At 37.1% G+C, this 13,545-nt stretch overlaps 1 protein-coding gene across 24 annotated transcripts in view; it reads left to right on the plus strand.

Annotated features, from left to right (window-relative positions):
* Positions 1-13,545, plus strand: part of LMO7 (LIM domain 7) — a 181,765-nt gene that overhangs the window by 114,908 nt on the left and 53,312 nt on the right. For all 24 annotated transcript variants that reach the window (XM_039886866.1, XM_039886879.1, XM_039886885.1 and 21 more), the window contains 3 exons: positions 7,371-7,401; positions 8,144-8,257; positions 12,381-12,579. In XM_039886866.1, coding sequence (XP_039742800.1) covers positions 7,371-7,401; positions 8,144-8,257; positions 12,381-12,579 — 344 coding nt within the window. The remainder of the gene's footprint in view (positions 1-7,370; positions 7,402-8,143; positions 8,258-12,380; positions 12,580-13,545) is intronic.

Genomic DNA, 13,545 nt, shown 5'->3' on the forward strand with positions numbered 1-13,545 from the left:
CCCAACACTGGATGTTCCTTCTCTGTCTGCTTTGCTGGCTCTACATCTTAATCCTCATGCGTGGGGTTTCCCAGGACTCAATCCCTGGACCTCTCCTCTATCTATCCATATTTTCTAGGTGATCTCATTTTAGATTAAGTGTCTCAAACTTAAAATGTCTAAAACCCAAACTCACTATTTCCATTTCTGCTGCTACCTAGCATCGTTTCCTGTAGAAGTGAAATTATGGGTAAGTCTGTAATGGAGCTGCCCCATAGCCTCTCCCCAGTGCATTAGATACAATTAAATGCTCTAACTCCATTTAGTACACAGCGCATACATAATGGATATTAAAGTCTGTATTTAGAAATTGTTTGTTTCTGGTTTACAATCTAACAGGGAATGTACAGATATGAGCTTCAATTATGAAATCAGTTTTATGTAATAGCAAACATAATCCATAAAGTAGAAAAGAAGAATTATAAAAGGAGACTGAAGTTGAGTTATAAATAAAACCCACCTTTCAGCTCCTGCAACAGCAGTCTTCAGTTTCATTATTTAAGTAGAACTGTGTGCTAATATCTTCGAATGCATGTATTTTTTTTTTTATTTCTCTTTAAATGAAACTTAACTATTTTTAGTATTGTGTGGGTGGGGTGTGAAATTTAATAATAAATTATTTTTAACAAGAGGGTACTTGCTCATTTGTCATGTTTGGAAAAAGCATTACGTTGCTAGGGCAAAAACTTGAATTTCCAAGAGTTTTTTCTCACATAGGTAAATACAGAAATCGTCAAGTTTATCTGTTTGTGCACTAAGTATCTCTAGATGTAGTGTTATTTTCTCAAGCATCATTGTTACAGTTTTCACAACCAGGTAGAGCTGCATTTTGTAACAATGGCATATTAAAAGCTATGAGTCACATTTGTTTAACGTGACTGGAAGATTGTCAGATGTAATACAGTTTCGTTTTTAGGGATGAAGGTGGGAGGAAAGGAAGAATTTCAATTTTTTAAAAAACGTAGCTTGCATTTTGAGACAAGGAAAGAATAAGTGCAGTTTTCCAAGAATTCATCTTTAACTTCTTTTATTCACACACCACTTCCTCTTTTTATTGGATAGTCATTAGTGAAAGGTGGTAGTATTTGATCTATTTCAAATAATGCAATGGATGAGCTTCATTAATAGAAAAATAGAACTTCTGTTAATGAAAAAGGAGCCATTATCTGATACGTTTTCAAATTCCTTTTTTGATTTCTTCATTTGAAATAAAAACAGGCCCTTTTCTTAGAGACAGTAGTGTTACAAATTTTCACACTATGTTTCTTAAATTTTCTCTCACTGTCCTTAGAGTTGCTCAGAATTCCTCCTTTCTGGCCATTTGGAAGCAGACTGTCTTGTTTTATATATAAAAATGATGCCACTGCTGTCGTAAGAACATCTGCTTTGAATTGTCTCAATGGTCTCCCACTGCTGCACGTATGCCTCCACCCATACCCTGTATGTGTCTGACAGATTTAAAACAGATGCTGCCCACGTACTTTTTCTACTTGTGACTGCTTATGAAATCATGATTCAGGACCTCATTTCTTGAAATTGTTCAAAACTTGCGAACAGGTGGCTAGACTTCATAAGCAACAACTGGAGTGTGGAGATTACCTAGTGGCTTGGAGAGGGACCAAGTAGCTCTAACGTCAACCGCGTTTCCCAAGAGGCAACATACAGTTCAGCTGGTGCCTCCCAGAGAAGGCAGGGCCAGAACGAACTCTAGAAGGGTTGGGTCCCCAGGAGAAATCCCAGCCTGACTCTGAGAAGTAGCCTCAGGGAGTGAATGCCTGGGGACGTAATCACCCAGTGCCTTGCAGTTGTACTGAAGACTAAAGGTGGAAGTTTATTCTGAGCCAAGAAAAAGGGGTTATAAGGACTGTGAGATTAGGGATAGAAAGAAGGATGACTGTGTGTGGCAGGGAGGAGACTGGGTGGGGTCAGAAGCTATACTTGGGTCCCTTACAGATTACCCAGTTAGCTAGAGACACTTGGAGTGGTGGCAGGTGGGGCCAAACTTCTCATCTTTCCTATTAGGATGTGGAGAAGTCTTCACCCATGGTACCTGGGGCAAAAGTACTCCTACTCTATCAGAAATTCCAGCATGAGTTTTTAATCACATGTTTCTCATATAATGCTTCCATAAGACAACTGTGTTTGATCTTTGCTGAGGCTGGCTTGGTTAGGTTGAGAGCTGGGATTTGGGAAGGACAGATGATTTTGGAGCACGGAGATTTTAGCTCTTAAGGGATTATGATATTGGGATGGAGTATAAGGAGATTGAGCCTTGCAGTGTTGCAAACGAGGAAGTTGGTAATTTGAGAAAAAAAGGTATAGAGATATGGGAGAGGAGCATAAGAGGAGAAGTGGGATTCTGTTTCAAACTCTAAGAAGCTTTTATCTTATTTGGGGAAAAATTTCCTCCATCTCCCTGTCCTTGATCTGCTGGACTGGCTTTGTGAGTAGCTTTTAGGTAATTTACATGTGAATATTTCGAACGCTTGGCTGCTCTTAGCCACACCTGTGGTTGACCCTGGGCTACAAGCATGAGTCAGGCAGAGTTCCAGCTCTCTGCAGCCCACCAGAAGAGACTCTAGAAAGTCTGTGGTGGGTGCACTCATGTGAGCCTAGGCTTAACTGTTTCATAAACGGAAGGTATTTGAAAGTATTTTTGATGAAGCCTGAGAACACAACTGGATGTACCGAACTATGATGAAACTATGGTCTCATCCTTGAACATTCTGTTCCCAAACTATGCTCTCAGGCATGAAGGAGATAGATTTTGCCGTGTAGGTACATTTTTTTTCCCCCTCAGATTTTGAGCTTTTAGAAAATTTAAGAATGTTGGTTAATGTAGTCCATGGTAGACAAAGGACAGGTAAGGAGGGCTGGCTTGGTGCCAGCATGGATGTTTGGGCAGTGGCAAGTAATACCACACCGGTTTGCCTGGCCCTTTGTTTGTTCTTATTCTAGAAATAATTTCTTGTTCAAAGCTTTCCATGGCAAGGGGGCAAGGAGAGTTAACATGAAAGAGTGTCTTGAATTGTGCTTCACAAAAATGTCTCTCCTGGGGGGAAAACTCTGTTGAGAAACTTGACTGTCTTCTAAGCAGTTCTATTCCTCTGCACTGTTTGGTTGACATGGTTAATTGGAAGATAGTCTTGAAATGTCTCCTTCACTTGATCTGCCTGGGTTGAGCGCTTTAAATTTCTCATTTAAGCCCATTGAGACTGGTATGTTGTTCCCAGGGGAGACTGTGGAGGCACAGAGTTAAATAACATGGCCAGGTTCTCACAGCTAGTAAAAGTGGAGCCAGAATTCACACGCAGCAAGTCTGACCCAGAGCCTGCCTCTTAGCCAAGCCGCCTTCTCAGGGAAGGGCTGGCAGGAGATCTCTTGCAGGGAGCCAAGACATCTGTATGGATTTTATTTCCCTGGTTTTTTGATTAGAGATGGTACTTCATTGATCATCTGTACTAGTATTCTAAAATAGCTTTGAATAAAGAAGGAATCGAGCCTTGAGCTCATGGTTCTAAGTGTACCTAACAGCTGTTAGGATAAGATGGTTGCAGATGGATGTGTTTGCTGATGGGCTCACGTGAAGTTTGGTGGCTCTTCTGACCTCTGGCAGAAAGTTCTGAGGTTGTGACAGGCACATTATCTCTGGCCCTTTGTCAGGTAGCGAAGCAATTACCAGAGTGATTCCATTAATAGAGTGGAAGATTATATCTATGTCATACTTGCTATTTCTTGAATATCAATATTTAAAAATCAACGTGTGATACACAGAAAAGGCTAACAGTATATTCAACATAGTCATTTTTTCAAACTATTAATGTTTCATCTCTACTCCATTTTATGTTAAATTTAGGTTTCAAGGCAGGCTTGAATTCTTTGGCCTTTGTCTTGCAGATGTCTGCTGGGACACTTCTACTGCAGAGACTAGCCCTTCATCTTTGTACTCAGCACTTTGAAGTCGGTCTTTGTTTTTGAGTCTGTGCCTTTTTCAGATTATTGATGTGTGGTTGTAAAAAATCCCCCCCCTCCTTTTTTTTTTTTTAAGACTTTAAAGATAGTAGATTGAAAAAGAAGCCCAATTATGAGTATCAGTACAATCTGAGCCAAAATTGGATGTTTTAAGTAAACTAATGCAATTTAACTGTTCTTTGACATCATATGAATATTTATTAGGACTCTCCTGAGCTTTCATCATTTCAGGCTTTTTCTCGCTAACTTATGTTTCTGTAAGTGAAACAAATGTATTACTATTTGAGAGCATCTGTGTGCCATGCCCTGTGCTAGGCTTTTTAAATAAAATATTTTCATGTGCTCGCCACATGGTAGATCTTGTTGTAGGATACTTGGATTATGGCAATAAACAAAACCGCAAAAATCCTTTTGGGTTCTGGTGGAGGCGAGAGAGAAAAAATGAATGCATGCAGTAGATGGTTATAAATACAAAAGTAAAGCAGGGGTGAGAGATGGGAGTGTAAGGCAGGCTAGCTGCTATTTTAAAGGGGTGCAGCACGGCTTCACTAGAAAGCTTTTGTGGGCAGCTCGGTGGATAAGATGGGCCCTGCCCTCACGTAGCTTTCAGTCTAGTGAAAACTGCTTCCTGATGAGCACTCGCCATAGGGCTAGGGAGTCTGTTAAGTACCTGTGTGCATTTCCTCCTGATCTACTGAGCTAGGGCAGCTTATTGCTAGTTTCTCCAGAAGGAAACTGAAAATTTGAGAGTGAAGTAAATTGCCGAGATGAACATAGCTAGTGGGACAAAGGTCTGACCCAAAGTCCATGCTCTTAAACATGGTAAGTCAACTCTCGAAACATTTGTCGCGAAGGAATTAGCCAACTTTGAAGATAGGGCTGTCTTTAATTTTGGTTCTGATGGGTTGGGCTCAGGGAGAGTCTTGTGTTACCATAAACTTCCCCTCTGCCCTTGTTTTTTTTCTATTTAAAAGGCCTTGGAGTTGTGCTCTGGCCACAGCCGGCGAGGGAGCCACCTGGTTACTAACTTCCGTGCAGTGGGATGTGTTTGTTACGTGTCAGAGAGTGGCCTCTAACGACTCCAGCAAATCATTGACTACTTGAATTCTTGGCACTGCATTTTAGTGATAGGACACTAATTTGGCTGGCCTGAGTGTCATTATGTTCAAGAGCATGTTATAAATGCTCATATTTAGAAGGGAATGTAAAATGATTGAAAGATTATAGTTTCAAGGTCACCGATTATTTCGTGTTTATTACAGGATAAGCCGTACCTTGTATTTAAGGTGATTGCTGTATTGTAATAATAAGTAAATAGTAAATGAGTGTGTTGGATTAGAAACCTTATAGAGGGCTGCGGAGAGGAGGTCCAGGGTTCGAGAGAGCTCTATTGTTCCTTCTGCCTTCAGTGTGCTTATAACATTCAGTTCAAAGCATACCATTTTTAATAGGGCGGTGATTTTTCAGCCTAGTTTATCCATTGCATTGAGTATTGCTGATTCTTTTGTGCTTTGGATAATTTAATATCTGAAGAGTGTACGTTGGTCATTGATCTAAAAAGAAGCTATATGTTTACAACCCTATGTGCTATTTTTCATTGTTAGTTTCTAGTAACTTTTTCCCCTTACCGACTACTTCCAAAATTAAATGTTGTTGATTTTTACAAGATGATATTCTTTTTTATTCGAGAGAAGCTGTGATTTGAGCTCTTGGGCAGTGAAATTCTGTTTATTTACTTTCTTGAAGTATAATATACATACAACAGGGTACATAATAAGTGTACAATTCAAAGACTTTAGAGACGGAACACACTCAGGTAGTCAGCTTCAAGAAAAAATATAAGAAATTATCAGTGCTCTAAGAATCCCCCATTTTTTCAATCACTTCCACCATCTTACCCCACAATGGTAACGACCATCCTGAATTCTAACACCATGTCCTGGATTTGCCTGCTTTTGTACTTGAGTGAATGAATAATAACAACCTGTTCTCTTTGTGTCTGGATTCCTTTTGTTTACCATTCGTGAGGATGAACCATATGGTTGCAGACAGTTGCAGGTTGTTTATTCTCATTGCCACACAATAACTCATTGTGTGGGTCTTCCATAATTTATCATTCTACTGTTAAAGAAGTATGCGTAGCTTCTAGTTTATTCTATGGTGCTTTTACGAATGTTCTCATATATAACTTTTGGTGAACATATGTAAGTATTTCTGTTGCATGTAGCCCAAGGAATGGAATTACTGGATTGTAGAATATGCATATACTTTGCTTAAATAGATACTACTGAATGGGCTAAGGGTTAAAGTAGTTGGCCAATTTCCATTTCCACAGTAGTGTGAGAGCTTGTGAGTTTTATTTTTGAAATGCTGTTTTGGGGGTAGATGCAAGGTTCATGTTGTTCTTAGGTTCATTTTAGTTCATGTTTGGTTTATGGAAAGGAATGGTCATGGCTGTCTCTGATTGTTTGAAAACTAAGTTAAATATGTGTGCTCATTCTCTTCCTTTTTTCTGTCTGTCTTATATTTGTTTTATATATGTCTTAGATATAACATATGTGTGTACATTTTTATCTTACAAATATACTACTTATAGACTCTTAGACTGAAAAGCCACTTTAGAAGGCTTCTACAGTCTCTGAATTCGTGATGATCCTGCTTATGTGTTTGTAACGACGGAAGGCATATTATTTTAGGGCAAACCATCCCTTTGTTAATTAACTCATGTTGTTGCTTCAACATCATAGTGACATCTGTCTGTTTTTTAACTTTTCCCATAAATATTATGTCCTTTTACAGGGTGTGTGTGTGTGTGTGTGTGTGTGTGTGTGTAGTGAAACCCATGAGGCTTGTATAGAGCGAAATGTCTTCAGGCAGAGATTCACAGCAATTTTTTAACTGTACTTCTCAATATCAGCCCGGTCTGGCCTCTGACCAGTTTGCTGGGGAACTTGAGTGAAAAAACCTACATGGACAATAGAGAACTCAGTACAAAACTGCCTTTTTTTCCTTTCCTGTTTCTTGATTTTTTTTCTGCCACAAGCACACTTTTTCCCTTTTTGATTGAATTTAAAAATTATTTACAATAAATACAAAAAATGCAAATAATGCATTTTAAAAATCAGACTGTAATGAATAAAGTAATGAGAAAAATACAACCTTTTATAGAAAACTTTTATTGTCCATTATATTTCATGAAATCAGTGAATATGGAAAAATTCTTCTGAGGGATAATATGCAGTCTAATACCAGGTAGTATTAATATTCATAGAACTTTAGAATAAAAATGAGTTTCTAGTTGATAGTTAATAATTTAGGTTCATAGATATTAATGGATATTTCTTCTTTTTTCTTTATAGGCAAGAAGAGACTGACAGGAGAGTGAAAAATGTAAGATATATTTAATGTAATATTATAAATGGTTTTTTACTTTCTCTGTAATAAGGCAGTGAGATCTAAAAATATCTGGCATACTCTGTATCCTTTTTCTAATAGAATTTGTGCTAGAAACCAACCAGTCACAAACTCTAAATATGTTTAAATATGGTTAAAATATATATTTTTCTGTCTTCATGGTAATAAGAGGACAAATTAAACGTAGTGGTTCCTTGCATGTTAGTAATGTGGTAAAGGCAAATGAACACACTTTAGGATTTTTAGGAGAGTAAGTCAGAAACCACCAAATCAGACTTGAAGGAAAAACACTGAATGTTAAGAACTCTGGGTATTTGCTCAGTGTAGACTTATACGATAACAGTCTACATGTATTAGAAAAATTTCTAAAAATATGACAGTTTATTAAAAACAGAAGAGCTCAATATCCTTAAAGAAGCTGAGAATTATTACTTTTAAGTGTCTCTTAAAGTTTTTCTGTCTTCACATATACTAGTAGAATGCATGAATAACTGCTGGGATCTGGGCTTTTGGTTTGAGAATGTGCTCAAGAGACAGAAATCTAGGAAGACTAAGTAACATTTTTAATGACCCTTCTCCTTCCTAAAATTTAAAAAAATCTACTTTCAGCCATAGATAGATATGATATCTTTTATCTAGAATGCTCACTTGCGTTTGAACTTGCAATCAGTTGCTATAAATAGATTGATCTTTTTGTTTCATGGAATTTGTTTTAAAGGTTTTGATAACGTTGTACTGGCTGGGAAGAAAAGCACAAAGTAACCCTTACTATAATGGTCCATATCTTAATTTGAAAGCGTTTGAGAATCTTTTAGGACAAGCTCTGACTAAGGTAAGGAAACGACATCTGTATGAGACGACTACTCTAACTAACATTACGTTCTCCTCCTCTTCCTTCCCCCTTTTCTGTTTTCTTTGTGCTTCTCTTCATTTTTCTCCTCTATAGCAAATATAGCAGCATTGATGGTCTGTCTTTGCTCTGGTCTAAACTGGGCTGGGTAGAGAGAGTTGTTACTCATTTGCTGGCTTTGTATGCCACCACCAGGCAGTGAGTGAGTCTATTTCAGACCAGTTTCCAGGGTATAGTTTACAGGTGTAGGTATTTATCTCTTAATTTTAGGTAACTTGGTGACATGCTCATTCGTTTTCGTTCATAAAAACTTTGTATAACTTAACTCTCTAGACTCATTATGAATTTGATCTGCAGTAGAAAGGTGCTTCAGGACTATTAAAATGTGTGGAAGCTACTCAAATTCTTCATCTTAATGTCTTTTTGTCATGGATGATTATCTTTAATGGCTATGCTTCAATATCCCCATGATTCTACTATACCATTTTTGTCCCCCAAAGAGTAATAAATGCTGTTACATGAACCATGATAAGGTTTTTCAGAGTTAGAATCCTTTGTTTTAAACACATTTTTAGTCCTTTATATTCTGGAATCAATGTTGCAGCTTTTGAACAAATGTTTAAGGGTGGTTTGAGGAGAATTGAGTGTCGGGTTTGATAATAGTTCTGGCAAGTCTTCATTTATAAGATCCAAATGGGAAAATTAACGTCTCTAACGAGATATTTATCTAGGGGAGTTTGCAGTATGCTCAGAAGAAAATTTACAGTCACAATAATATATCACTATTTAATCATTAGTAATTACTCCATGGATTTTTGTTATGATTAAATGATACTATACCAGTAAGGCATTTAGCATTAGTCTCTGGCACATTGTAAAGATATGATGTTAGTTACCATGATTGGAAGATAGAAATTTTAAACCAGGATGTAAATGGTTCCTTTGCTTTACAAGTATCCTGATGGTTAAATAGTTTTGCCTGAGCCCAGGCACGTACATTTAGAAAGATGGGATTGTATAGCCTGGAACAGTGGTCCCCAAACTTTTTGGTACCAGAGACCGGTGCTCCTATGAGAATCTAATGCCTGATGATCTGAAGTGGCACTGAGGCGGTGATGCTAGCACTGGGGAGCGGCTAAAGCTTCGCTTGCTGACCTGCCGAGTGGCTGTGTGGCCCGGTTCCTAATAGTCCACTGGCTGGTAACATCTGTGGCTAGGGGTTGGGGACCCCTGGCCTAGAAAGTTCAGGTATTCCTTTTTGATTTTTATTATTTTTGAATTGTAAAGAGTTGATAGCACTCCATTCAAATTCCTTGAAACAGTTAATTTAGATAATAGTTGAGATATTACCTATCATGCACAGGCATTGTACCGACTGTTGGGAAAACACCCACACAAGGCAAGTGACCCATCTTCATAGAGCACAATTGTCTGTTGGAAGCAGACAAGCAGGTAGTTCACTGCAGTAGAGGAGGGTAAGACTGATGGAGGAACATGCAGGGGGCTTTGGGCACGATCAGAGCTTTGCCTTAGTTACTTCAGCTAAGAAAACATCCAGTTAAAAACAATGTGGTTGCATTGGTTCCTGTATTAGTGTTCTTTTAACAGCCATTGGTTCTTTTTGTGGCAGTCTGACTCGGGCTGAAGAATCCTGGCGCAGTGTTTGTGCTGGGAATGCTTAATTAAAGGCTGTTTCCTATCACCAGTGTAGGTAAAATCAGAGTAGATTAAAAAAAAAATTGATAGGTAAAACTATAGCCGTGGTTCCATCCCATTATTATAGAGTGGGGATAGCCCCAAGAGGTGTGAATATATAATTTGTTTTGCATCTGTTCTGTTAAAATCAAAACCATTGTGTTCATCAGACTTTCCTACTTAAGTAGATAATACTTAATGGCCAATCTGAGATATCAATTAAAATATTCTTGGGGTAAGCTGGTGTACCTGTCATCCTGTAAGTTGGAGGTGACTTAGTCTAAGTGACTTGTCAGAGTAAAGTCCTAAATAACCAGGTATTGGGGTCAAACTCAGGTTCTTTTATAACTGTGTGACCTGTTATAAATAACTAACATTTATATAGTAAAAAATCATCTCTTTGTGTTGAGATCGCTAAAGCTTCAACAAGTACATATCTAAGAAACCTGATGGATCAAAAGATTTACTTAATATTTTATATATATATATATATGTGTGTATTTGTGTGTGTGCGTGTGTGTGTGTGTGTGTGCGCGCGCGCGTGTGTAATGCATTTTTTTCCCACATGGATACCTTTATTCTTGCTAGCATTTAGCACTGAAGCTGGCGGAGAGGGGTGGGGCTGCGAGTGGGGGTGGATCTTTTAATATTTTGAGACATATTAGGCCCAGCTTCCCCATCTGCTTGGAAATAGGGTACAAGGTAGGCGCTTACATTGTCATGGCAGACGTCAACTCTAACACCAGGGTGTCTGGCATCTAAAGCATATAAAACCTCACATAAATCTGCTAGACCTTATTGGTGCTTCAAACACTTGTCAAACAATTCAACTACGAATTGACAGATCTGATCTTAGCCAAAAGTATGCCCGAGACAGCTGCTGATTATTCATTGTAAACATTCTTTTGTCAACTTGTTCATATGTTGAGAATGGTCATAATTAAAAGTCGATGGAATAGTATAACAAATAGCCAGTTATGCATTATTCAGTTATTAAAATTTTTCCATATTGACTTTATACATCTATCTATTCATCCATGTTTTATTTACTTAATCATTTCAAGGTAAATTGCAGAGGTCTCACCCCTTAATAATAAGTGTTTTTTAAAAGTAAGATATTTGTTCGTTTGTTTATTGGTATATGGAGATTCTTCCATGTAGCCATGATATCTATTATACTGAAGAAAATTCATAAATATTCTCTATGATCTAATATTCAATCTATATTCAGAATTTCCCAGTTATCTCCCAACTTTGTTTCATAGCTTTTCTTGTGAATCGTGATTCAATCAAGGTTCACATGTTATATTTGTTTGTTAGGCATTCCTAGGTTCTTCAAACTGTCTCTGTATTAGTAAGCTCACCTAAAAGTAGCATTCCTGGGTTTTACTAGAATGAATTACATTCACCATATTAAAAAAATTATAGGAGCTATTCACTGATTTTTACCATGTATAAGGACTGTGCTAAGGGCTTTATAAATGTAACTTAAATCCTAATTTTAAAAAGTTTAGTTGTATTTTGCTATTTACTTTCATAGAGGAATGTCAGTTAAAAACACCTTTGAGTTAAATTCTATCTGATTTAGAAACCTGTGGTTAATGACATTTGCCATATTTCTATATATCTGAGCCAAACAAATATTTATTTAGATCCCAGGAAAATATTTGTATGTCGGCAAACAAGTTTGCTTTCCTTGGTTCAGATCTAGGTTTCATAATCAGTAAAAATAAATAAATCTTTGCCATGTATTCCTGCTGTATTTGCCCCTCGCTTTTTTAAATCTTTTGTTAATGAACTTTCACAGCTGTGATTTTTGTTTAATATACATCACCCCAAATATTTCCTAGAAGTAGGCCGAATGAATATAATTTGTTATCTTCTTTTGGATAACAAAGTTAAGGTTGGTTTTTCTTTTTGACTCCGTTCATATTTATTGCCAGATAACTGTAGATAGATAATCATCGATTTCAGCATTTGAATAATCTAATTAGAAGGTTTTCTTATTAAAATGTCCCCCCTTCCTTATTTTCAAATAGACCGTGCTACTTTATTAAGAATACTGAATACCTCCTTATTGTTACATGAGTGCCAAGTATCACTTGTGGGAAAACAGATTTATTTTCTGATTTATTTTTATTTTTTACACCTAAAGTACCTGGTCTTCCTAGATCGTCTTCCATCTAAGTACTAACCAGTCCCGACCCTGGTTAGCTTCTGAGATCAGATGGGATCAGGCTTGCTCAGGGTAGCATTGTTGTAGACGATTTTCTGATTTTTTAAAATCAGATTTTTTTTAAACAGGAAATCTCATTGCCACCTATCAAATGAAGCACAACGTGAGCTATGCAAACAAACATTTTTGGAATCTTATGCTAACTTACTACTCTTTAAAAAAATACGTTTTTAGGCCCTTGAAGAGTCTAGCTGCCTGAAAAGAAGTGGCAGGGACAGTGGTTACGGTGACATCTGGTGCGCTGAAAGGGGTGAATTTCCTGCTCCTCCAGGCAACCATCAGAGAGAAGATTCATTTGAAAGCTTGGACTCTTTGGGGTCTAGGTCATTTACAAGCTGCTCCTCTGATATCACGCTAAGGGGTGGACGTGAAGGTGAGTTACATTTTTGACTGTCAGTGTATTTTTATTTGTTTGCATAATAACAGAAAATTGGGAATAAGAGTAGAAAAATGGGGTGAAAACTATTGAGGTCAAAATTTCACCAAGAAGTGGATTTTCATAGAGACCAAAGTGTAATTGTTTTCTGTTTTTGATTTTCCTTCCTCACTGTATCACCAGTAGAGGGGTGATGGTTTTGCTTCTTCTTTTTTTTTCTTTCCTAATTTTAGAGAAGACTGGAGAGGACACAGTTAACTGCGACTTGTTTTATCAGTATTAATGTATTTTGATTATTTTCTCTCCAGATTCAGTTTTAATAATCTATGCCTATGAGACCTATTAATTGGTCCATCTAATTAAAAAAAAAAAAAGACTCTAAAAAGTCTGTTCTAGTTCCTGAGTTATTTTCTTTCCTTTTACCTTTTCTTAAAAAACAACAACAACAAAATATTCTCAAGGAAAAAAAAGACAAAAACATCTTTTTAATGATCTCTAAGAGAAGAAATGATTGATACCTTTCATGATGTATAATGCTAAACTTTGGTTAAGTAACAATACTAGCGTGGTGTTAGAAAATACCTTTTGATTCTGTCAGAGTCAGAGCTAACCCAGCTTAGAGTTAAGTACGGAAGGAACATGTTAATGAAAGTCATTCTGTGTGGGGGAGGAGCCTTCTTTTAAAATACCGGTATTACGGTTATATTAGTTACTCAATGCATCTTATGCCTGTGGTCGTTGAGTGGTGTCAGAAATTTCTGACTGTATACCTCTAGCAATTCAAATTTAGTCAAGTCAAAACCATGAGTAGAATTGCTTCAGATATTTCTGTACTTCTACCATCAATGTGAAAAAAATTGAGAGTTCTGCTTGTGAGTTTGTGCTAGACTGTTATGAATTTTGCCTGTTTATTTTCATTATTATTTTATTTAATTTCATTATTACATTTAATATTAAATGTTT

The sequence above is a fragment of the Pteropus medius genome, unplaced genomic scaffold, assembly GCF_902729225.1.
Source record: "Pteropus medius unplaced genomic scaffold, Ma_sr-lr_union100, whole genome shotgun sequence".
Classification (NCBI taxonomy): domain Eukaryota; kingdom Metazoa; phylum Chordata; class Mammalia; order Chiroptera; family Pteropodidae; genus Pteropus; species Pteropus medius.